We start from the raw sequence: 26,746 nt of genomic DNA on the forward strand, positions 1-26,746 counted from the left end.
GATACAATATTTGGAAAAAACCCACGAACCCGTACTCGAACAGTTTGGTTAAGTATTCATATTTCTCACCTGCGAGAGAGCCGCCGTAATGGGCTTTAGACAGGCAGGCAGGATGAATCCATCCAACTTGGTTCGCCTATAAATCGTGACAAACTTTATTTAATTATAATTCAAACTTTAACAGAACAAGTAACGAGAAGCTGTACAAAGTTATTCAATTGTAGATTCTATTCTACATATCCAACGTAATTATTTGAAACGAAATTCCCCAGAATATATATAAAAGAGATTGAACAGATCTATTTATGGGTACCTACAGAAATTAAATTTCTGAGAAATTAATCAACAAGTCTATTTTGTTTTGTTTTGATCTTGATAGACTTCGCGCTGAGTTTAATCAGGTCTGATGGAAAATATTGAAGGTCAAGTTAAATAACATCTGAAGACGCGCAATCACTTGCCTGATATGGACAAATGTCCGAAATAAAGGTTATTATTATTATTTTTAAATTAAATGTTAAACCGATTGTTTCATAACCTATATATATAATGTTATTCGGATCACGAAGTCTTGAGTGGGATTCCTGGGTAAGATCCAAAAACTGGTAAGGTATTTTCTCAGTATCACCACCAAAATTATATAAATTTAAAATTATAGTAGTATTAGTATCAAATAAATAGGCTTGCTGTAACATTTGTCATAATGTATGGTATTTTACAAGTCATAAGATACCAATTTTGATGGAGTTGTGAAAAGATATGTAATCCGCCATTTTGTGGCGGAGGCCCTTGAGGACCGAGTGGCATTAAACATAGCTCAGAACACACCGACTAATGCACCTCTCGAACAAAAAAAAACAAAATCAAAATCGGTTCATCCGTTCGGGAAATACACATACACACACACATCAAACTTATAACAGCCTGCCGTTTTTCGTCGAGGGGTTAATATCGTCTCTCCAAGAAGCACTTTATTTAACCTGTCGATTCAAGACAATGCTCTGTTCAACAGTTAGGAAATAGGCATTGTCTACCTCCAAACAATGGGGCATGCTTTTTCGACCGCATTTTTTTACAAATCCCTTGGGAACTATTTTTTTTTTCCTGGGATTAAAAGTAAAAAGTAGCCTATGTTACTGTCTTAATTAAAGTCAATTAGTCTTAGTTATGGTGAAAAGAAACACAACAACCTAACAAACAATTGTTAAACAAACAAACACACTTAATTTAAAAAAACACAGATTATTTGTATTTGTTTATGTAACAAAATTCACGTCTAAAATTGCATTTCATACGTAGCGTAGCGAGATTGTAGCGAGAGCGATTGTAGCGAGAATCGGAACCCAGTTCAGCGGAAAGATAAACCTCAGCCCTATATCTTTGGAAAGCACTTCTCAAGTTAAATCGACGTGTATATTTCCCCGGTAAGTAAACCAGGTGACACGACCCGGTGAGATGACCCATTTAGTGGGCCACAACATGTCCGTGTCCAAGCTACAGGTCAGCAGGCAAAACACGGATGACCTAATTCTGGCTGGCCTGGAAATGTCCGTACCGATAATGGACCTCAATTCGTAATATCTGAAGATAATCCGGATATTGATGGCGAACTTCCGGATATTAATAACTTCAGCGTACTCGACAGAATCAGCGCCTTTTTTAAATTACACACAAAAGAACCAGAAGATGCAAATTTTCTTTTTGACCCTTAAGAAAGGGTTAAATTACAATTTGATTTTTTTCTCGACGAAAAATTGTATTTGGACTTTCAGGTACTTTTAGCTTTGCCTAAACTACAGGCAGGCTTTCTAAACACGCATATTCATCGCGGGATAATTGTTTAATCTCACGAGATATCAGTAACCCTACGCAGAAAAAGTTACTGCCTTCCGAAGTAATAAATCAAAGGTTATTACAGTTAATACGATGACAGCAATTTTGATGGGACAAAATGAGAAAATAGATGCAATTAAAATATTCTCACGTAATTGACGTCACGGAATAGACTACGGAATGTTGTGTAAGCAACATAAGGTAATAATACATAATAGTATCTATGATTATTATTTTCTATATTGCGATTTCGATGTTGATAGATATAGGATAGTTACAGGCGGTACTTTGCGGAATTCCATTATATACAACAAGCTTTATTGGCTATACTCCGCCAAGAACAGGACAATCTGTATGGTGTTATTTTTAATTTCTGCAATCCTTATACCACACAAGACAGCTCTTCTAAACTGTTCTTTCAAAACATGAATATTAGCTCCTGCTTTTCTCGCAGTATTAAAAATCAAGCTTTATATTGATTGGCGCAGTGACGGCCGATTGGCGCAGTGGGCAGCGACCCTGCTTTCTGAGTCCAAGGCCGTGGGTTCGATTCCCACAACTGGAAAATGTTTGTGTGAAGAACATGAATGTTGTTCAGTGTCTGGGTGTTTATATGTACATAACACAACAATACAAACACACACCATAACACAAGCTACGCTTACTTTGGGACTAGATGGCGGTATGTGTATTGTCGTAGTATATTTATTTATTTATTTATTTATAGATGTCAGTAGCGTTAATTTACTTTTGTTATGTGAACTAACGTCACATTCAAGTAAACTTTAATCTGTCACTTTTATTTATTTATTTTTTATTTACCGTAAATTGTATTTGTGAACATATGATACATGAAGTGTACAAAGGAAAGTTTATCTCTATAAGAGATCTCTTCCAGGTACCCCAGAGCACTTTATATGGAGTACAACTCCATACACAGACCTGACAGATTTCCTATACTCGCAAGTTAAGTTTGTGAACTGGTACAGTTACATATACTAGGAGCACATAACTATGTCAGATATTATACCTAAATATGCACTGTAGGGCTTTATACTTTGTATACTTTATAGCTTAGAACACGAACTGTGTTCCTCAGTGAACTTCAAAGTTCCAAAGAGATAAAGATATGTTTATGTTCGTCTATCCGCCCACTCTCGCTATTACATTTCCCATGTGACCTATTTTTAGACTCTCGAGCTAAAAACGAAGCTTTCCATATTTGTTTTCAGAAACTCGACTCATAATGCGCATACCGTCTACTTTTTTCGATTATTTTGGAATCATTTTTAAAATTTCTTTCTTCTGTTTTTATATTTGTGACTTAGGGATTTTAAAGCTGTCTGTGACGGAACTTGAACGTCGTGCTTTTTTCTCCCGCCAATCAGCATGACTGTGTTTCGGTCTGAAGGACATAGTTGACGGTATAATTACTGACACACGAGGCTTAACACACTGAAATTAGTGATGAAATCGGAGGGGAGTGCGCCAGGAATCGCAAATGTCAAAATAAAGCAAAGCTAAAAGAATAATAATAAATAGATATGCTAGGACAGTACACACATCGCCATCTAGCCCCAAAGTAAGCGTACCTTTTAATATGGGTACTACGATGGGAGATGAATATTTTTATGAATATAATACACATAAGTACTAATAATATATAGATAAAATACCCAAACACTAAAAAATATTCATGTTCATAACACAAACATTTTATTCAGTTATGGTAATCGAACCCACGGTCTTGGGCGCAGAAAGTAGGGTCGCTGCCCACTGCGCCAACCGGCTGTCTGAAAACCATTACTTATACCATTCTCCATTACCTTCTATAACGTCTTCCAGAAATTACCAAGATTAAACCTTTGTATTGGAGAGTGCGTCAGGGAGCACAAAAGTCAAAATCAAGCTAAGCTACAAAAATCTTGAGTCCAAAAATCATTTTTTGGTCATTTACCCAAGACTGTCTAAGTATTGGACAGAGAGAGGTTCAATATCTTAATTATATGTTAGACAACGTTTGCATCAAGAAATAATCCATCGCGTGTCATTAATTTATCTTCAATAGGGTTGGCATAAGTAAACACTTAGAATGTTTTGATTTCGTTCGGATGGAAAAATAAATATACTTCGATTTAATATTTTTACAGGGTGATTTCTCATGAAATATACTCGTACTTATGCACCGTTCAACACAATTTCGTAATTCGGTTACACATTGTATTATTCAATGTTACTGTTTGTTGACTCTTTCTGGACCTGAAATGAAACAGGTTTCGTATAACTTAGTTACGTAGTACTTTTTCAAACAAGCTTAATTAAAGCTAACCCATTCGTTTATACAGAGGGCTGGCAAATCTGCCCTACTTTCAGTGCGGCGCACCTCTAAATGCGTTGAAGTCGTGTTCAGTCCAAACAAGGTTTGTCCTTGATTATGTCCGCATAGAATTATAAAAAAAAAAAAAAATATATCATGAAATTTAAGCTTAATTTTGCTATACTCCGCGAAAAGCAGGAGAATCTGTATTGTGTCATTTATAATTTCTTCAATCTTTATTACAACAAACAGATCATCGGCAATGTACCCCCTACGCACGTTTCGTTCGGAAACCGGAGCATCCTCAGGAGATATTGACTTTTCAACAAACAATTGTTAAGACTGATTGAAATGACTGAAGATTGCGACTTATCAATATACCATCTTGCTTTGCGCGGTGTACAGCGAATTAAGCTGAATTTTCATAATATATCATGGAAATTCGCAAAGTAATGCCTGCTTCTATCCAATATTAAAAAAAAACTACAAAAACAAGGAAACAGACTAAACTAATTTGACAGGTCTAAAAGTTGTCATTATAAACCAATGACCGGCTCTCCTCTCAGAATGAGAAGGCGTAAGACCGTAATCCACCGCACCGGCCAAGTGCAATGATCAGACTTAACACGTGTTTGAGAATAATGTGTTCCTTGCATGCTTTGCGAAGTGTTGATGGTTTACTCAGGTGGAATATCTTTTTGGTCGGTCAAATACTAATGAGTAAAAAATAACTTCCCATGATCAAAACGCATAAATAGATACGTGCAGTTATCCTTGTCAAAACGTAACATCAAGAAAAGGATATATTTAATCTTCGATCTAAAGATTAGATTGATTGATTGTATTAGCCAGTAAAGCTTCCACATACAAAAATTTAAATCTAATATTTGTTATCCTTATGATGGCCGTTTAAATAAATCGTTATATTCTCTCGAAGTATAAACACTAAACGGCTTACACGGAACTTGTTTTTTAGATCTTTCGAGATCATGCAAATATGATAGTCTATTTTGTTCCGATGTAAGCTAAAGAGAAAATTTTATTGATTTGCTGTTTTCTCTGTGACATTCCTATGGTAAAGAAATTTACAGAACAAAACTGGCGACACTTTTTTTTGTTTCACTACTAGTGACTCCTTGACTGCAATCTAATCTGATAAGTGCTGATTTAGCCTAAGATGGTGGCGGGCTAAAATCATAGGATGGGAAACTTCTATTAATTGAAATTATACCGCACACTTACCGGATACTCCTATTTGTTTCTTTCGTACGAGGGATTTGCAAAGCAATTAATACCGCTCTCCTAGAACAGACGAGACTGGTGCCCAACAGTGGGACACTAGGTTAAGGATAGGATAAGGAGGTGACGTCCAATTTAACAGCGCAGTCGAACTTTCTTTAAGCGCCATTAAATGTCTCACATACAGGCAATACTACGCAGCGATGGATTGCACGCAAAGCGATCTATCGCTTAAATCTGCGTCTTGGGTGAGCCCTGGGTCTCGGAAAGCACGTTAAGCTGTCGATTCTGCACCTGATCACACCATCAAATAATGAGTGTGGGAACACTAGTAACATGCATGCAGTATATTAAAGGATCAGATGTATGTGGCACAAGTAACTAGTTCCCTGTGCGACTGTACAGGTGAAAACGCTCCAGATCTCCAAAATCGCCTTCGTCATGCATCGCAATCGCCACCATGATTAATCCGTCACTTGCGATACATTGCCCCGTTTATGGACCCCTTTAGTACGGACATAGTAGTGGTTAGTTCCTACAAAAATACCATATTTAAAAATAATTAAACTATTTGCTCGAATTTCAATAACAGCAAACTTTCCAAGTATACTCTTTGGGAATCCGCATAGAAAATGGAAAGATAAAATAATATTCCTCACTACACGGAAACTAATGAAAAATTAGATACGTGCCAATTTTAAATACGACAGCCGTGCAGGGAAATTAGAATCCTAAAATAGAAATAGGATTTGAAATACCTATCGGATAATACCTCCGCACATTGAGAAGTCTCTTCCATTATGTCCGGATAAGGATCTGATGAAGATCGTCGGAAAACGGAACTCCTCAATGGACGACAGCAAATCAAGAGTAAAAAGTGCAATACTTTAGTTAGCACTGAACTTTCATACAATAATTAGTTACTGGATTTCAGATTAAATTAACTCGAAAAAAGTATAATTTACTATTAAAATTAAGATTAATTTGCTATATTCCGCGAAAAAAACGTCACTTAAAAACTATTGGCAGTTCCGCAATTTTTTATAGAAAAATTACAACATTTTCTTGCTTGATGACCATACCCAGTGTTAATTGAAGCCAAATTTTGCAATAAAGCGCGCAAAAAAATACGTATTAAAAATATCCACCTACTGAACCATTCAACTTAATTTGCGACTCAATCGTCATTGGAATCTAGACCAATGAATCGCGACCGCGCTCTCAAGTTCTAGGTTAATATTCTACGGCTATTCCCGTCGGGTCTTTGACCTCGTCCGGACGCGGACTGCAGACTAGATAAGCCGTAAGTACTAGACTACTTCCACAATACCTAAACTTCAATAAATGAACGCTTTATGGAAATGTCTTGTTGGTCCGGTGTTTAACATTTTCGACTGCTGATCACAAGGTCATCCCCATAAACCCAATACTATGGTTTTTCTATGAAGAAATTCTTATTAGCAGCCCGTGGAAAGTGGCGGCGATTGACGCCCAACGCCTCGGAGAGCACGTTTAGCTATAGGCGCCTGATCTCTTTCCGGTCGGAGCTGCCTTCTTATCGGACTGTAAGAGTGAGGGAAAACAGAGTGCACCTGTGTTTGCGCACACAATTGTGCACTATAACATGTATGACCTATAAAAATCTCTTGAGATTTACCACAGCGGTCAGAAATATGTTTAAGGGATCCCTACTAATATAATAAATGTCAATGTTAGTTTGTTTCTTACGCTTTCACGCAAAAACTACTTAACCGATCCTCATGAAACTTTGTACACATATTTTTGGAAGTGTTAGAAGTAATATAGGCTACTTTTTATCCCGACATTAAGCTCGGTTCCTTTCGGAGAGGGGATGAGTGTTTGACGATTTTACACCATAACTCCGACAAATTATAACCGAGTTAAATAATTATTTTTGTACTATAGTGGTTATAATATGTGTTTAATTTTGCCCAAACTTTGTGTGGAACTGAATGTGGTTGGAGATAGAGGACAGAACTCCTCAGCGGACAGCAGCAAACCCCTCATTTAAGGCTTAGCGATACTGAATACTTTAATTTTAACAACTAATTTAATGCCACATCGAAAAAACAAAATCAAACGCAGACGAAGTCGCGGGCAACAGCTAGTATGTTTATAAAAATGTCCCAACTCTATAGTCAGATCAGCAGACCTCTCGTCTCGATGAGTACACAACAGTCTTCTGTCAAACTAAAAGTTTTATATGAAAACTAGCTTTTACCCGCAGCTTCGCTCCCCTTAAGTTCGATTTCCTTAAAATAACAAAACCTTAAGGGATTCACTATCAAAATTGCTTTCTTAGTGGACGCTTCCGTCATAATAGCTATCTGTATGTTGAATAGATTGATAATTCAGTCAGTCACCTTTTTCCTTTAATTTGCACCGATGAACAATTGACAACCTGCCAGAAGGTAGGAAGTAAGGTAAGGAAAGCGGTTCTGACTCCTTAATGTTGTTTCGTTATCGATTTTACGTTTTTCAAATCGGACACTGGGTTAAAAGGTTTGGGTATGATTTAATTTTACCTAGCTGGGTTCGATTCAAACAAATCTAAATTAATTTATATCAATGAGGCCTTATTTATAAGCACTTTTGAAAAGTCAAGTCAGTCTCTTTGCAGTGCATCTACCACCATTTGTGACGATAGATGACGATAAGTTAATTGTAATTCATTTTTTTTTATGAACTGAAATAATTTTGATATGTATGGTTTTATCGCATGTTTCCAGAAATAATTCATTTGTAAACGAATGAGCATACTCTTTGGCTCGATGTAAGTTGGTCACTTTATGGATTCAGTGTCGTTAAGCCTTGCGATTGCCAAGACATGCGATTTTTGAATGTCCCGCTTGCACAGACTTGAGATCTGTAGCACAGGGAGCGAGCAGTTATGTAGACTTCCAGAGTCGAGAGAGAGAGAGATATATAGCGCGCATGCTCTCCAGTGAAGAGGAATGGCCAAAATATGCGCCAATGCTAAGAAGCATTATGGTGAGCAGAGAGGAACGAGAGAGAGATGAGAATGAAAAGAGAGAAAACGCTTAAAGAAGGTCGGCATGAAGTAATGCCCAGCGGTTCCGTGCAGACCTGGCAGATAGAGGGGGTTGTTTTAGACCGTGCAAGTCGGACATGTCCTACTAACAGGCATAAGTCCGAAGGGGTTTTTTCCTCCTCGATAATTAAAAAAAAACGTTAAGCCTTAAGCGAGGGGTTTTTTGCTGCCCACTGAGGAGTTCTGTTTTCTATCTTCAAATAAGTGTATTTTAAGAAATTTTTCGAGTTTAAATGCATAGACATTTTTGATATGTAAGTACCTATTTATAGTATTTATTTATTTTATTTATTTATACTGTTTATTTGTACACCACTCAGAAATACGAGACAAAAAAAAGAACAAACGCATGAAGAATGAAGCAGGATACAAAAGGCGGCCTTATCGCTAAGTAGCGATCTCTGCCAGGCAACCTTAAAGTAAGGATTATTTATTTGTTAAAACGTTATATTTTTAAAAATTATCATTGGCTTTAGTTTTTAAAAAAAGAATACCTAGAGTTAGCCTATAAATAGATATACATATAAATAGATAGGTGTTCATGCATTATGTATCGCATAATCATTAATGTCACTAGCTTTTGTTTGGATCCTAGGTGGAATTTTGTTGCCGTCATACATGTCTCCTAGTGCGGCAGAAACTACATTACATAGCAGAACATTGTGACACGGTAGAACTATTTTATATAGTTTTTTTATGTATGTTTTTTTTTTTAATTAATAAATAAATATTTAAAAAAAAATTATGATAGGAAGCTGTATGTACTTACGTCAGTTTGAAAGTTTATTATCTGGTTTAAAAAAAATGGTTAGCGAACGAAGCTTTAGAAACAATTCTGAAGTCCACGCAAACGAAGTCGTGGGTATTTATGTATATTTTTCATAAAAATATTCATCCGTCATCTCAGTACCCATAACACAAGCTACGCTTACTTTGGGGCTAGATGGCGTTGTGTGTATTGTTGAAGTATATTTATTTATTTTGTTTTGTGATGAGAAACAAATGGCTTTTTTGTAAAATGTACGTTAGCTTCTTTAGAAATTAATAAATAATAAAGACATACCCTAGTGCAAAAAGAGCAGCCGCATCCAGATATGACGGTGGTCTTATCCGACGTGGCGTCTTCTAAGCACAGCTTGCAGTTTATTGGGGCAGTGGCTACGAATCCACCTCCGGCGCCGTCCAGCGAGTACCTGTAGACAATAATATACATATTCACTTACTGTAGTAACATACTTTTATTGTTTGGCTTCTTTAAAAAATCCCTTATGTTACAGTAATTTTATAAAGTGGGTAAATATAAGCAACCTTTTGATAACTATAAATTCATATTTGCCAAATATTTTATAACATTAATTGAAAATTTTATTATGCAAATGACAACCCACTGACAGATAATCTGATGGACGGATAGACGAAAATCAGAGGAGAGTAATATAGGATCCCGTTTGCACTCCTCAGGCACGGAACCCAATATAAGATAATCCCATCACACTCGACACAATACAAAAACCGTTCATGGGTTCAGTGAATAATTAACATAGGTTACTGTACTCAAGACCTGACTACAATGAACGCTTTCGAAATGAAGGTCGATTAAATAACTGTGGGAATGCACAAAAACAAAATCTTGATAAGGAATATATATTTTGAGCTGAGATTCTCTCGTTACAATTTGGAAGAGAAATCATCTTCATCATCATATCAAACCATTACAGGCCCACTACAGAGCACGGGTCTCTTCCCACAATGAGAAGGGGTAAAGGCCGTAGTTCACCACGCTAGCCCAGTGCGACTTCACACACCTTTTAGAACATTATTAAGAACTCGTAGGTATGCAGGTTTCCTGACGATGTTTTTCCTTCACCGTTGCAGCAAGTGATATTTTAATTGCTTAGAAGAGCAACATATATCAATATTTATAACATACATCAATAGCCTATTACAGCCCACAGCTGGACTAAAGACCTCTGGTAGGTTTTTTTTTTTTTTTATAAATAAATAAATATACTACGACAATACACACACCGCCATCTAGTCCCAAAGTAAGCGTAGCTTGTGTTATGGGTACCTACTCTAAGATAACTGATGAATATTTTTATGAATAACTAGCTGTTGCCCGCGACTTCGTCTGCGTTTGATTTTGTTTTTAAAGTATTCAGTATCGCTAAGCCTTAAATGAGTATAGTAGTATATATATATATATATATAACATGTGAGTTGTGACTGTCAATTAATCATAGACAAATAATTTACAATAAAATAAAATTGCGACTATAATTAAAGACCTAAGCTATCCTATCTCTTAAGTTGGACCAGACTGCTCACGGTGTGCCAATTTAATTTAAAATCGGTTCAGTAGTTTAGGAGTCCATCGCGGACAAACATCGTGACAGGAGATTTATATATATTAAGATATACATAAATACTTATAATATACATATAATCACAGTAATCACTTATGATCACAGTAGGTTATAGTAGTAGCACACAGGACATATTATGAAAATGAAGCTCAATTTTTACTCCGTGAAAAGCAGGAGAATCTGTATGGTGTCATTTATAATTTCTTCAATCCTTATACTCCACGCCAAACAGATCTTCGGCAATGTACCATGAGGGTGCTTTTCGCAGAGTATAGAAAATTGAGCTTAATTTTCATAATATATCATGGATTTCCGCAAAGTAACGACTGCTTCTATCAAATAGCAAACTGGACGCTGTTGCCAGTGGCGTGCATAGAGGGTATGCAGATGATATAAAATGAAGAACATCTCTAGTACGAGTTATAAAGAACTTAAGGATAGACATTGTAAGAGTTATAAAAAGCCTAACCACAAGTATTTATAAGTCATGGGCTGTTGCCCATTATATTTCCTTAGCCTTAGATAGATAGCATTCTTAATATTTATAAGAATAAACTTAGATATATATATTTAGGTAAATAGGGATACAGTACACGCGGGTGAAGCCGCGAGAAAATCTTGTTATAAAAGAGATCATCATCATCATCATCACATAAACCGATAGACGTCCACTGCTGGACATAGGTCTTTTGTAGGGAGTTCCAAGTTCCACGATTCTGAGCCGCTTGGATCCAGCGGCTACCTGCGACGCGCTTAATGTCGTCTGTCCACCTCGTTGGGGGTCGACCAACGCTGCGCTTACCAGTACGAGGCTGCCATTCCAGCACCTTGGGACCCCAACGTCCATCCTTTCTCCGAACTATGTGCCCGGTCCATTGCCACTTTAGCTTCGCGACTCGTTGAGCTATGTCGGTAGTTTTGGTTCTTCTACGAATCTCCACATTTCTGATTCGATCGCGTAGAGATACTCCGAGCATAGCTCTCTCCATCGCCCGCTGAGTGACTCTAAGCCTTCTTATGAGGCCCATAGTTAACGACCATGTTTCGAGATGTGTTTATGTGCGACTACAATTGCGCAGTGCCTTCCACAATTCACGGCGAGGTGCCCGAAAACCTGTCTCTGAACCAAATGCTATTGAAAATATACACATAGAAGGACCTCTGAATGCAAGTGGCCTTTTAAAGCCATTCTTCTTTACTGTAGGGGTTACATCTTTGAGCCTAGCTGGTTGGGTAATATGGGAGTATGAGAATCTACGCTCACATGCAAGTACTTTTCTCAAACGTCCAGGACAATGGTTGAATGCTCATCATAAACGTGTTTCAGAAAATAATAGATCAGAACCTGGACCAATAAAAAAATGGTGGAGTTCATTAAGAGAAAGCGAAAAGGTTTTCCTTCCCATTCTAGCAGCCAACATTCTTGTCTTTGGTGCTTGGAGAATAAGACCTTTGCAGCCTTTTATGATTAAATATTTTTGTTCAAACCCTTCAGGCAGTGCAAAATGTCTGCCCATAGTTCTGTCCACCTTCAGCCACTACTCAACCTTACATTTAGCAGCCAATATGTATGTCCTGTATAGTTTTATGCCAGCTGCCATAGCATCACTAGGCAAAGAGCAGTTTGTCGCGATGTATTTGAGTACAGGCGTGATAAGCAGCTTTTCCAGCTTCCTTTATAAAGTCGTGGTCTGTCAACCTGCACTTAGTCTTGGAGCGTCTGGAGCTATCATGTCAATCTTGTCCTACGTCTGTGTGCAGTACCCTGACACTAGACTAAGCATAATAAAAGAGATCACACGAATATAATTAACATAGGTTGCTGCACTCGAGACAATAGTACAATGGACACTTTCGAAATCAAGGCCCTTTCCATACTTGTGTGAATATAATTTGAAAAAAAAAAGATAAAGGTAAGTAACAATAAATTCCCTGATTGTCAGGTGTTGGCGTCATCGACTACTGATAATTTTCAGTAGGTAGGCTAATAAAATATACCTACTTACCTACTAATATTATAAATGTCAATGTAAGTTTGTTTGACTACGACGACACTGAATACTTTGATTTTTTATAGATCTACAACTAAATTGAATGCCACATCAAAAAACAAAATCAAAAGCAGACGAAGTCGCGGGCAACAGCTAGTACTTTATAATGTCTGTAGCCAGGTGCATCAGAATCTACGCTAGTAAATTAGGAAAATTCCTGTGATAACGGCCGACTGGCGCAGTGGGCAACGACCCTGATTTCTGAGTCCAAGGCCGTGGGTTCGATTCCCAAAACTGGAAAATGTTTGTATGATGAGCATAAGTGTTTTCAGTGTCTGGGTGTTTATATGTATTTATGTATATATAATTCAAAAAAATATTCATCAGTCATCTTAGTACCCATAACACAAGCTACGCTTACTTTGGGGCTAGGTGGTGACGTGTGTATTGTCGTAGTATATTTATTATTATTATTATTTATTATGTGATACTAGTCGTAAATTGAGATAAAAAAAAGTATAGGGTATGGAGCAAAGCACAAAACACTTTAAGTAGCTATTGAGCATCTGTTTTGTAGCTCCCAGCTGTTAAAAGAATTGTCTTTAAGAAAAAGACGCATTAATCCGATTGTTATTTTCTAAGTGTATTTTTATTCTCAGAGGTCTTTCAGCGAATATCTGTGCCAAGGTAAAATATGCCTGCTGCTTCTCTTACTCTGAGTTTAATACATTTATATATTTCGTAATCATGGTTATTCTTTGATTATTTATTTATATATTGCCCTTGCAATGGAATCGCTGAAGATCTTAAGATTGCAATTCATCGTTAGCCCCAAGCATTCTCTAGAAGTGCGCGGTCTCCCAGCTCAGATTTGCCTACGCGCCGCTACTCTCAAGGAGTATACAAACAATTTGACTCACTGCATACTCATTCACTGCCTCGTTGGTCTAGTGGTTAGTATGTTCACTGGTGGATGACGAGCTCCTGAGTTTGATACCCAAGTCGGGGCAAAGAAAGTCTCAAGTATTGGGGTTTTCTATGCCCAGAGTTTGGATATTGTTGGTGATTCACGACGCGCAGAGCACGTTAAGCTTTCTATCCTGCACCTGATCTCGTTCCAGTCGTTTCGAAGTTTTATTCCTATCGGCAGTGGCTTGCACTACATAAATGCACAAAAGCACTGCTTACCCTAAAATGTATGTGTAACTCGTTATGGGGTCGGTTTTTCTAATTCAGGTCATCTTTCTGCGTTATGTCATCCCTGGACAAATACTCTGTGCACGCCACTACACATCGGACTATCAATGTGAGGGAAACTAGTCAGTGCACATGTGTTTGCACACATACTTGTGCGCATAGTTGGAAAATCTCTCTGGAGATCGACCACAGTGGCCGAAATCAGTCAAGGAATCTGTTTACAAATAAATATGCAACCTATTTAACCCACAAACCTTTAATGTAATATTATAAACGAGTAACATTATTTCATGGAATATTCGACATAATATACAAGTGGTTTCTGCGCACTATTCAACTGGCCTCATAATGTTTTATAGACATTTTTATAGATATAAATGGGTATAGATTATAAACATAATATAGATAGTCACAGTCTGTGATCTATGCGTGCCTTTTACTGCAACAATAATAGCGCTGACGTTTAATGCGTATAATTGAAGCCGTATGTTAAACCACGTCTGGTTATTTTCTTGGCTGTGTGACGCAATCAAATCTTTATCATCAGTCGTCATTCTGAAGCTGATAAAATATATTTTTCGCGCTAATGTATAAATTTCATAATCCATCGATCACATTTTCAGTTAAGAAGTCTCTACAAAACTTTCAGAAACTGCTTTTTAAATTTTTTTATTTCCTCTAGAAGTTAGTTTCGGACTGCAATCTCTATCTGGAACTTAGCGACCATGCAGTCTGAGATGGTAGCATGCTAACCTGTTTGGGGCATCCCGATCGGTTTCTACGCGGCCTCGTACCGAAACGCTAAATCGCTTGGCGGCATCTCTTACCGATAGGGTGGTAACTTGTCACGGCCGAAGCGTCGCACCAGAGAAAATTCGCAAATTAAAAATTCCTGAGGATCAAACCTGGGACGCTCACCACTGCGCCAGGGCGGTCGCCAAAATATGTCTACATTTAAATCATTTAAGGGGTAATTTTTATCCTGAAAGAGTAATAATCAAGTTTTAAATGACATCTGCGTACGGATTACGGAACACTCTCCATACGCTGTGACTGGCCCGTGACCGGTTTTTATATTTTGAAACGCGTATTATGCACGTAATGAAGACAACAACAAGTTACCTTTGAACCGCAGAATTTTGATTGACCTCTGTATAATTATTGCATTGGTCACACGCCTTGTTTCATTATGCCGCCCATTAAGGAACACATTGTACGAGTAGACGTCTTCTTCCTGCCCTTATACTGCGTTATATAGGGTTATACAGCACAACATTTATTCTACAAACTTGAAAATAAACTTTTGTTTAGGTTTTGGCGTATTGTTTATTACAACTAGCCTGACCGTCAACCGTCCTTGCGAATGTTTAGTTGGTGGTGGTGGTGGAATAACCAACACCGTTTTGTGATGATGTACACTAAGATGGTAGCGGGCTAACCTGTTAGGGAGTATGTAGTCATACCTTTAATCGGTTTCCACGCGAAGTCGCACCGGAACACTAAATCGCTTAGAGGCACGTCTTTGTAATACTTTAAATTTCACAGTTAGTCAGTATTTCTGAGCACCTGGACTATATCGGAGAAATATAAAACTACTGATAACAAACAATAGATACTTTTCATTTAATGAAGCACGCGTCTCTAGCAGTTAGCTTTGTGCCCCGTCAAGCGATTGAACTTAAAATTAAGAGCCTCAAACAGATTTCAAATAAGCCATGCCTGCTCCAGCGAAAATCAACATGAGTTAAATAGAATAAATAGTTAAATTAATAATTTAATGAACTTCAAATAGCTCAACTATTGAAGAGGAGGAATGAACACAGCTAGTCCCTAGGTCTGATCCTACCTGTTGGACTATAAAAGTAAGCAATAAGTGGCGTGAACAAAATAATCGGGCAGCCATTCAACGGCAAATTTAAATTAAAAACATTCACTTGTCCCCACAAGCGCCTCTCACCCAAGTTTATAAGCCAAAAATTACGTAAAACTCACATAGCGGAATTTTATAATCCGTCTATAGGATGCTATGCATAAAATATAATACGCATATAAAAATTCAAGCACAGTTAAAGCCTGTGTTAAAATCATTGACCCGGACCCGGTGGTCCAATACTTTGGCAAGGTTGTGTTATAGCTCATCCCCCCTTGAGAAGGGCTTGCTCTTTGATGCCCCTCATTAACCGTCGTAAACGTACGGAAGAAGCTCATACAGGTACCTATATCCTCACAGCAATTAACACTTCTTGTTAAGCCTGGTACATTATTTATTCCTTTTAAGCACCGTAAATTGGCTCCTTGTTCCTTTGTTTTGTTTAACAAATCATCAAATGAAACGTTTTAAAAGGTTTTTATTTGTGCAATGTTACTCTTGTATTATGTATATTATCTCCTTCGATTCTGTGCCCCTGAACTCCGGAGTTACTTTAATCTATTTTTTGTAATTATTCATGTTTGTCTCACTTTAAGCCACAGACCTACCTGCTCCTCCTCCACGTAACTCTTATGCAGGTTCGTGGGTCTTCAACTATTATTATCAGATCAAATGCCAGTTATAGGTACCTAGTTACTTGCCAACCTTACGTTTATGCTATCCTTTAAATCATAATAGATTTTTTTATAACCTTACGTTTAAAAGAAAACTTTTTCAAAGAGAAACCCTAAAAATGATTAAAATGAAAAATCACTTTTAAGGCATACTTCAAAGGAGATCGTTCAAACTTGTAAAACATCGTTATCTTTAATCTCGGCCACCAATTACAAAGTTCTAAAGTGATTTTAATAATAGATGAAGTTTTAAAAAAATATTTATGAACGCACAAAGTTTTTTTTTTATCTAAGGCATAAAAAAATTGTAAAACGATTAAGGTAGGTTCCCATAGAAACTTTGGTTCTCAAGCCATAAAAAGGATTAAATTTAATGACTTGGTTCCAACTTAAAGCAGCTGCCTTGTTAGTCTAGTTGTTAGTATGTTCAACTACACGAGGTTTCCGGTTCATATCCCAGGTGGGGCTAAAAATGGTTAGGTATTGTGTCCTTTCTGATAAAGAATTTTATCAGAAAGGACACAATACTAGTCAGGTTGCTCTTCTAATGATTTCAAATGACATTGTGAGATGGTGATAACAAAAAAAAACACCCGGCTAAGTTTGTTGTGGGCTTCTTCTCAGACCAGGACGCGTTTGGAACCCTCGTAGCTTTACTTTTAAGTTTACGAATGTGGCTATCGCCATCATCTCACTACCGTGTAATTCTTATGTACGCATCAAAAGTGCCACCTATGGGCCGGGCCTACTTGAATAAAGATATTTTGGACTTTGACTTTGCCTTCAACCTGAGCCGTAGCTTAGAGGCAGTAGGCAGACTGGTAGTACTTCCCCGGACAAGCTATTTCACAAAAAAGCTCTGCTGCTACTTCGTTTCTAGCCACATTTGGAGGAAATATCAGTATAAATTAGTAATAAAAAAAAAAGTTGAAATATTCCGAAAAAATGTAGACATTTCATTTATTATTTTAATATAAAGAAAAAGGTTCTTCAAAGTTATCTTAGAAATAACTCTGATATTTATTTCCGTCAAGATTATTGTACTAAATCTACTAATGTAAAGTCGGCAACTATTTAGTAAGAAAAGTGGTCAAGAAAATAACATATCGTCTCTTAGATTATTATAAATAGTATAAGTTTTTTACTCATTTAGTAGCACTCGGCACCTTATGTAAAAAAATATTTATGAACTGTTTCCACAGTCTCTGTCGAAATGTTCTTCAAACTTTTGAGTTTGTTTTGAGTTTCGTTTGGCGCCATAAATTCAAACTTATAAACACTCGCAGGAAAAAAATAATCGTTATTTCACGTGTTCGCCAGTTTTTATGCAGCAACGCAATGTCAATGATTAATTATCTGGCTGATATATCAATCGGGTGGAAAGTTATTCGATTGATACTTTTTCTGGTCAGTGTTGAAACTTTCGCAACGCATTGTTAATTTTTATTCAAATGTCGGACTTTATACAGTGCATGCATTCATTCAAAGAGGGTTTCACCCGTATGAGTGTGTTGTGCAAAAACAACATTAACTCTATCCGCAGGGTCTAATGGGTGGCAAGTTTAAGGTTTTCTAACTACGCTTAATTGTTCAATCGCGTGAAAGTTAACCACAATTTTTAGTGTATCAAAGGAGCGCCATCTTATTACAAAACAGTAAACAGGTTTGTCAATAGATGTTTCTTCCGAAACCATACAAATCGTAGTTAACACTCTCGCGATCGAACAAGTAAACGTAGGTAGAAAATTTCATACTTTGCTTTCTGTACGGTAGCAGACCATGCGTAGCGTAATTTTCGAGGTTTTCTTTTGATTGCACTATACAAGTTAGTCTATTATCTGGTAGTTTATGCTGATGCAGTCGGAGATTTTTTTTTTATAAATAAATATACTACGACGATACAGCAGACACAGCCATGATTATTTTTGATTCTATTAATTCTAGTATTTTATTTATTATTATAATTATTTATTTTTATGTTTATTATTTAAGTATGACTTTGTGTACACCCTAACCCTTCTTCTTAACTTCATGTACTCAATTTGATCTGGTGGGTTGCCTGGTAGAGATCGCTTTAAAGCGATAAGGCCGCCTATTGTATCTTTTCTTATTTATTTTAACTGTGTATTTTTTTAATGCTTGTTTTTTTTTAATTTGTTGTACAATAAAGTGTATTCATTCCCCGTAAGTTCGTCAGTGTTTCCGTAAAATGGTATATAAGCAGACCTGGATCCTCCAGCGCCGGCGAGGGACAAAAGCGACGAACACCGGGAGCAGACGGAAGGTGCGCGCAGTCGGTTATGTGGCCTGAGCGGCTCCGGAGCCTTCTCTCGGTCCGTCAGTGCGAGGACCGTCGAGCATTTCCTGAGACCTGGTGAAAGTAACACAATTGACTTGATTATTATAGGATAGTTTGACAAGTCACACGTATATACGACCCAGATTCTCCTGCTTTTCGCGGAGTATAGCAAATTAAGCTTAATTTTGATAAAGATCGGATTATCCGCATGGCCGTGGCTACATACCACCGACAAAGACGTGCCGCTAAGCGATTTAGCGTTTCGGTACAATGTTGCGTGAAAAGCGATTTGGGGTATAGGTTTCCTATACCAGGTTAGCGCATTACCATCTTAGATTGCATCATCATTTACCAGCAGGCGAGATTACAGTCAAGGGCTAACTTGTAATTATTTGACAAAAATCCTTTACCCAAGATTCGATTGCATACTAAATATTTAGTAGAGCTTATTGTGACAGAGGTCGTCCGTGTTCCGGTCTGAAGGGCGTCGTTGCAAAATTTACAGGCACATGAGTGTATATTGTATGAGGAAGGTCACCCATGCGATGGGCCGATCAGATTAAGGCTGCTGTGGGTGGCCCTTTGCACGAGTGCACCAGGCTTTCTGCCAGCCGAGAGAAGTGGCGGATGTTCGTGGGGCGTGTGACATCTGCCCTCAAAGACGCTAAATGATGACCACGACCGCTCTGCCAAGAGTGTAACGACAAAGAAAGAAGAGTGTATACTATGTAATACACACAGTGCTGCCCCTTGTACATCAATGCTGCTTAGCGGCAGTAATAAGCGGGGAAGTACTTCGAAGGGCAAGCTCTGTCACAAGAAGCTCTACGTCTGGAAGAGTAGGTACCTCTACAAACAAATTTAGTTTGAAATAGGGACAAAAATCTGACAAACTTTGGCCCTACTTCGGAATCGGACCCAAGACTGTGATTCACAATCAATGATGCTAACTGCAAAGCTAACGAGACAGTTAAAAGCGGCAAATAAATCACGGGGATTACCACAATTGCGCAGAAATAACTTTTGGAAAGTTAAACCACGTGCGAGTGAAAGCAGTGCAGTGAGGTCATATTTTATTGTTTTGAAGCTTTTATGTGCCGGGCTGGTTTACGTCGCAAAGGTGCATCAGGTTTAATAACTCTTTTTGTACGTAGAATACGTAAAATATCACTATCACCTCACATTAACATTTGTATGTACGTATCAAAAAAAAATTTGACAAAAAAGAACCGATTTTTTTTATACAACTAAATAGCAAAAAAAATATTTTCTACGATATTTTAAATCCGTGCCAAGTAAAATGGAGAAAGTTACTATGAAATTTAAATCATATACTTTGTATTCCGTTTTATAAAGTAGAAAGGAAAGTTCTAGTAATTTATCAAGTTAATCCTTGAGGAGTTCTCCCGGCTACGAGCATAAATTGCTTACCTACTCTGCTATCGAAGTGCAACCAGTGTAATACTTATTTTTGTGTAGTACTGGTGGCCATCCGTAGTCTTCATCATAAGTTCCACTTGACCAAATGGTGCCTTTCGATAGCAAATGCTCAAGTTACTTTAAAAATACTCATATCGCTATAGCTCAATTTCTATAATATCCTTTCAACAGATCTTGACCTGATGAAAATGGGACCACATGGGAAATTTACTGTCTCAAACAAAAAAAAATTTTTTCAAACGGATTATAATGGCAGTTCTAAACTAAAATCATCATCATCATATAAACAAACAGACGTCCACTGCTGGACATAGGCAGTGCAGTTTCATCTGCATACCCTGTGCATACCCTCAATGCACGCCACTAGACATAGGTCTTTTGTTGGGAGTTCCAAATTCCACGGTTTTGTGCCGCTTGGATCCAGCGGCTACCTGCGATGCGCTTAGTGTCGTCTGTCCACCTCGTTGGGGGTCAACAACAACAACAACTTATATATAGATGCTTGGTCCAAAACTATAGAATACAAAAAACAATTGCGCTTATTGTGCTCACTTTTATTCACTCTGCCGGCTAACTCCGTACGCAATAGACGATTGCCGGACCGTGAATCTAAATACTCACCTTCAAGCAGCGGTTGTGGTTGAGATAAAACCGAATCTCTTGAAGCAGCTCTCCTGACTGGCTTCGTTGGTCTCGCTAAGGACTTGAGCCCCCCACTTAGGATAAGCTCGAGGGCCCGCCGACCGCCGGGTCCGTTCGCACCTGCTCCCATCTGGTGACAAAAAGAAAACAAATGCAGGATATACAACTTGTAACTGAATTACGATTTACTGTTGAAGGATGCGTAAGTATATTTCATAAGGAACTGTAAAAATCTTAAACCAAAAGAAGACTATTTTTTTTACATATAAACTAATTCAAAACATTCTTAGTGTTAACTTATGACAACCCTGTTAAAGATTAAAGACCGACACGTGCATAGTGCTTACGCTACGCGACGCGTACCTAACAAAGTGACAGAATTCGCTTGATTGCACTGTTGCATGTGATGTTGGGGCTGTATCTGATTTCTTTTAGAAAAAAACTATGGCAAACGTTTCGGTTTTAAAGATTAATTTCAGAGACAGCAAATAATGTACCCCTAAAGCCCCTGAAGTATTATTTCGGTTTTTATTTACACGTTGTATACGTGTAGTACCGTTACTGTGGATAAGGTTGTACCAGGATAGCCATAACGTGCTACACGGTTAGCATGGGCAGGACACAATATGTCCCCCGGGAAAGGGTTAAAAATTTCTATTTTCCCACAGCTTTATCGTTAAAATAGCATTGCTTTACAAATTTTAAAAAGATGACCTAGTTTTAAAAAATATATAGGTAGGCAGTGCTCTTGGGTATGTATTAAGTGGAAACAGCTGGGCATTATTTATATATAACTTTATGATCTGGCTGGTTGGTCTATTGGTTATCACGTTCTTTAACTATGAACCATCAGGTCTTGCGTTAGGTATACAATTTTCTGACAACAATTCTCTGTCTAAAGTTTGGAAATTGGCGTTGATATCGTTATATATCACAGAATTTAATTATTATTGTTATTATTCAGTAAATTTGTATCCATAAATACCATCCATAAGCACAATTCTAAGTAAAGCGCGGGCAGCTGGTTATTTACAATTTAAATACAATACCCTTCCATCCAAACTGTAAACTTTCGCGTACGTAATGAATATTCATGCACAAATCAATACAATGTACAGTTACTGGAGTTGGACCGTAACTATGTTCTTTGTTAAAGGTAAAGCATACTTAAAAGTATTGAAAAATAAATTTAATGTTTTAAACGAAAAAGAAACATACTATTTATTTCTTTATTCGGTTCATTTAAAGATCTATTTGCGGTGGCTTGGCGGTGAAGGAAAACATCGTAAGGAAACCGGCATGCCTGAGAGTTCTACATACTGTTCTCAAAGGTGTGTGGAATCCACCAATCCGCACTTGCCAGCGTGGTGGACTACGGCCCCTTTTTCATTGTGGGAGGAGACCCGTGCCCTGCTGTGGGCCGGTAATGGGTCGATACGATGTTATAGCTTGTGTCAGTAAAAGCCTACGGGCTAGAGCTTCGGGGTCCCTTTCAAGTTTTACAAGTTATGTGCGTTTTTTATTTAAGCAATTACATATAACTTGCTTAAACGTCGAATGAAAACATCGTGAGGAAACCTGCATGTCCGAGTGTTCTCCACAATGTTCTCAAGGGTGTGTGACGTATACAATGAATACTTTTTATCCTGGGAAAATAAACGGATAACAAATGCGGAAAAAGACTTTAGAAAGCGAGATTAGTAGGGAAGGTATATTATGTCGGCCGACTGGCGCAGTGGGCAGCGACCCTGCTTTCTGAGCCCTAGACCGTGGGTTCGATTCCCACAACTGGAAAATGTTTGTGTGATAAACATGATTGTTTTTCAGTGTCTGGGTGTTTATCCGTGTATTATAAGAATTTAAGTGTATTATATTTTTAAAAATATTTATCAGCTATCTTAGTAACTATAACACAAGCTACGCTTACTTTGAGGCTAGACGGCGATGTGTATATTATTTCTTTATTTATGTATTATTTTATTTGTGTAATCTAGTTCAAGTATTAGTATGTACTTATACGTGTGTATTTTTTTTTTTAATTATGCACAACCTGCAGTCTGTTATCCTTTAGATTTCCTTATCCTAGGCTTGCCTGGCAAAGATCGCTACTAAGCGATAAGGCCACCTTTTGTTCACTGCTTCTGTCTGTGTCATTTTTTTTGTTCTTCTTCTGTATTATTTTGTGAGCAAATAAAGAGTGTAAAGAAATAAAGTCGCGTAAACAGACTCTTTAATTTCATATGAACATGTACCTAACTAAACAGATTCTTGCAAAGTGCAGTTCACATCGTTCAGACATGTTTCCATCGCTATAACAGTTCCATTATAGTCTAGACATGTGCAGACGCGTACCCGATCGATATTATAATACGTTGCTATGTTCCAATCTTACTTAATCGTTATTCCGCACCACCACCACCATGGCACCATGCGGTTGCATCCAACAGAAATCATTGGCGAGGCCTCAGTTGACTTTAAATGTAAGTTACGATAATAACGCAAAAGTATAGGTTTTACAACTTAAAATTAAAACACATCTTCCTACCATCTGCCTTCAGCGCATCCTTAGTTATCTTGGACTTATCAAACGACGCGGAAACGAGAGCGTTGAAAAGTTGATAGTGGTTAGAAATGTAGAAGGCAAACGTCCCCGTGGCAGATCTCCAAACCGATGGTCAGATCAACTAAGAGAAACTGGTGCCCGTACCTTCTATAAGGCAATACAAATGGCCAAAGACAGGACCCGATGGAGAGAGATCATGTATAACAAGATTACTCGCCATAGCAGTAATCACGATCCTCAGTCATGAGGGACTAAAGAGAGTGTATGATTGCTGTATTTAGTAGTAGTCGAGCTTTTTGTGGCAGAGCTCGTCCGGGGCAGTACTACGCCATGCTCAATTCTGCCGCCAAGTAGCATTGCTGTGTTCCGATCTGCAGGTTGTGGTTGCCGGTAAACAGGCGCATGAGGCTTAACACGTACGCCTAAAGTTGATGGACACGAGGCGGCACTTTATAGCCCGTCTTCCTTGCAAGCCCTGCAAAGTGTTGCTCTGTTTATAAGCAATGGTTTTCTACATTCCATCAGGTATGTCATCTGTTTGTGCTGTCAATTATTAATACTTATTAGAGAGAGAGAGTGTATGAGAGGGAGTGAAAAAGAGAAAGAGGGAGAGAGGAAGAGTAAGAAGCAGAGTGAGAGAGGGAGATAGAGAGGGGGACACAGAAACACACACAGAGAGAGAGAGAGAAAGCCTTAGTTCATTACGACGATTAACCGATTTTGATGAAGTTATCCTTTATCGGAAACCTATAATTTAACAAAACTTTGTTTTTTTTTTTTAAATTGACCGTGTAAGGTGCGCCACCAATTATAACAGGTCCAATTGGTTGGAGTACTGTTACTTCGTCAGGAAACGATAGTGAGAGGATAAGGTTCACTTATTAGAAAGAGACGGTAACATACTAAAAAAACCTTACTTCATAACGATCAGAGCGTGGCGCTACTTCACGGTATTGATAATAGAAAATCAATCCTATTACAAATGTAATAGGATAGTTTATCGGACGAGGAGCCATATTTGTACAATAAAAACATTCAAGCAAACATTTATCTTGCGAATCACGTTTGATAAATATGTAGTGGCCTTGTGGGCCATACGGAAGAACGCATTGATAATAACTTATCATTAACCGACTTTCAAAAAAGGTGGAGGTTCTCAGAATCAATGGGTTTTTAATGAAAACCGACTGCTGTGCGTATAGAAAAGCACAATTCTATAGGAAAAAATCTCCGTGGCTTGCCGGAACAGTTTACTGTTAGAAATCTACCCCTAACGAAAAAGCATTATATCTCCTCTCCCTACCTATGTGCATAATAATAACTTAATAACCCTATCTTGATATCAGTCTTTTAGGGTTCCATACCGCAAGGGTAAAACGGGACACTATTATCGTTGACTCGTTGTCCGTTCTTCTGCCTGTCTGTCTCTCTGTCTCTGTCTTTCAGTCTGTCTGTCTGTCTGTCTATCTGTCTGTATGTCTGTCTGTCTGTATGTCTGTCTGTCTGTCTGTCTGTCTGTATGTCAGTCTGTCACCAGAAAAATAGAATAAAATAAATATTTAAGGGGCTTGGGGCTCCCATACAACAGTCATGATTTTTTTAACGCAAAGTGTCGAGTGAAGTCCGACTCGCACTTGGCAAGTGTTTTATTTTTCTTTGGTAGAGGGCTAACATTGCGCTGCGCCTAAGACCTTGCATCGCCCGGTCAATAACTTGAATATTACCATGAAACAATTCTAGGAAACATAAATAGATCATTAGTAGTCGCTCACTACTTTAGACGATCGGCATGTCAGTTAGGTTTATCACGTGAAACGTGATGCCACTGGTAAAATGGAGGAAATACATATTTTATCGGCCAACTTATAAAAGTAGTTTGAGCACCGATCTGTTCATGCTCACGTTTGTCTTTCGGATGGACACTTGCCGATAACCACCAGCAGGGCTAGCACAAGTTATATCCCCCGATTATATCCCCTCACAAGGGATATAATTAACGTGTCCACCTGCTAAAGCACGTTTTTATCCCCGTTTATTATTAAACCTATATTATTTGGATATTATTGCTTAGTAGCAGGCCACTCCGCTGTCATCTCACACAAAACAGAAAAATTTAAAAAATTTATAAACTTTAAAATTATATTGGAAAAGAGCAATCTGCTGAGTTTCTTGCCGGCTCTTCTCAGTGGAATCTGCCTTCCGAGCCGGTGGTAGAGTCACTACAAACAGATTTGACGTTTCATAAGTGCTTATTAAATAGGCCTACATGAAATAAATGAATTTTGAATTTTAATTTGAATTTATTTCCACTTGTGCTCTCAGAGTTGATAAAGTTGTGGGAGAAGATAAATTTTTATCCCTTCCCGGGGGATATAATTGTCTCCTGCGCATGTTACCCGTGCTGAAGGGTTGCTGCGGCGTCACAGGGGGAGTGGTGCGAGCGCGAGAGCTCGCCATGAGAAGAGCCCCAGGGCTCGACAACATCGGGGGGCAAGTGGGAGACTTCGACCCGAGGTTGCCTCCTGCGAGGACTCGGACCTAGGCTCGGTTCGACGTTAATCTGACTGTTCTTCTCAAATTTGTGTCATAACCGTAGCTTTAGGACAAGATTTGCTCGCTTGCAATAGAGGAGTAGTTTTGTGAGTATTCAACTCTGTATCGTCAAACTAAAATCGATTTAATTTGACTTGTTTTAGAGTTGAAAATCCTGTAATTCCTGGATACTTATTAGTAGAGAGTGTAGTTCGGAAGAAATGTTCACATTATAGCGGGATACTTAGATGCCCTAATACCATACGATCTTCTACGGAGCGGATAAAAACGCATGCGATGATAAATTATTTATAAATGTGCCTTTACCCATATTATATTTTGAAGCCAAGTTACACGTCACAACAGCAAATAAGGCCAGCGGATATATGCGTCATCCAATCCGCCAACATACTATATAAATAAGATTTATACTATTTACACAGCAGTATATAGTGTTGTAATAACAACTCCAACATACACCCGTGTTCGCAAACATGTCTATGACGTATTACAGTGTATCCGATCACGAAAGATGTAGCGTGAACAACCCTTGTGGGTACTGGTAGCATGGGCGGAAGATAAAAATTATATCCCCCACTTATATCTCCTGGCATTTTTTGTATCTGTTACATTTCTATTATGATCATCGTCATTATATCAACCCATTAACGGTACACAACACGACACGGCTCTCCTCCCACAATGAGAAG

General features: G+C 38.1%; 1 protein-coding gene across 2 annotated transcripts in view; it reads right to left on the bottom strand.

Annotated features, from left to right (window-relative positions):
- Window positions 1-26,746, bottom strand: part of LOC120630342 (probable E3 ubiquitin-protein ligase RNF144A) — a 145,785-nt gene that overhangs the window by 62,134 nt on the left and 56,905 nt on the right. For both annotated transcript variants that reach the window (XM_039899540.1, XM_039899541.1), the window contains 3 exons: window positions 20,921-21,071; window positions 18,787-18,931; window positions 9,526-9,655 (listed from right to left, as the gene is read on the bottom strand). In XM_039899540.1, the coding sequence (XP_039755474.1) occupies window positions 9,526-9,655; window positions 18,787-18,931; window positions 20,921-21,071 (426 nt within the window). The remainder of the gene's footprint in view (window positions 1-9,525; window positions 9,656-18,786; window positions 18,932-20,920; window positions 21,072-26,746) is intronic.

This window comes from Pararge aegeria, chromosome 16 (assembly GCF_905163445.1).
Source record: "Pararge aegeria chromosome 16, ilParAegt1.1, whole genome shotgun sequence".
NCBI lineage: Eukaryota > Metazoa > Arthropoda > Insecta > Lepidoptera > Nymphalidae > Pararge > Pararge aegeria.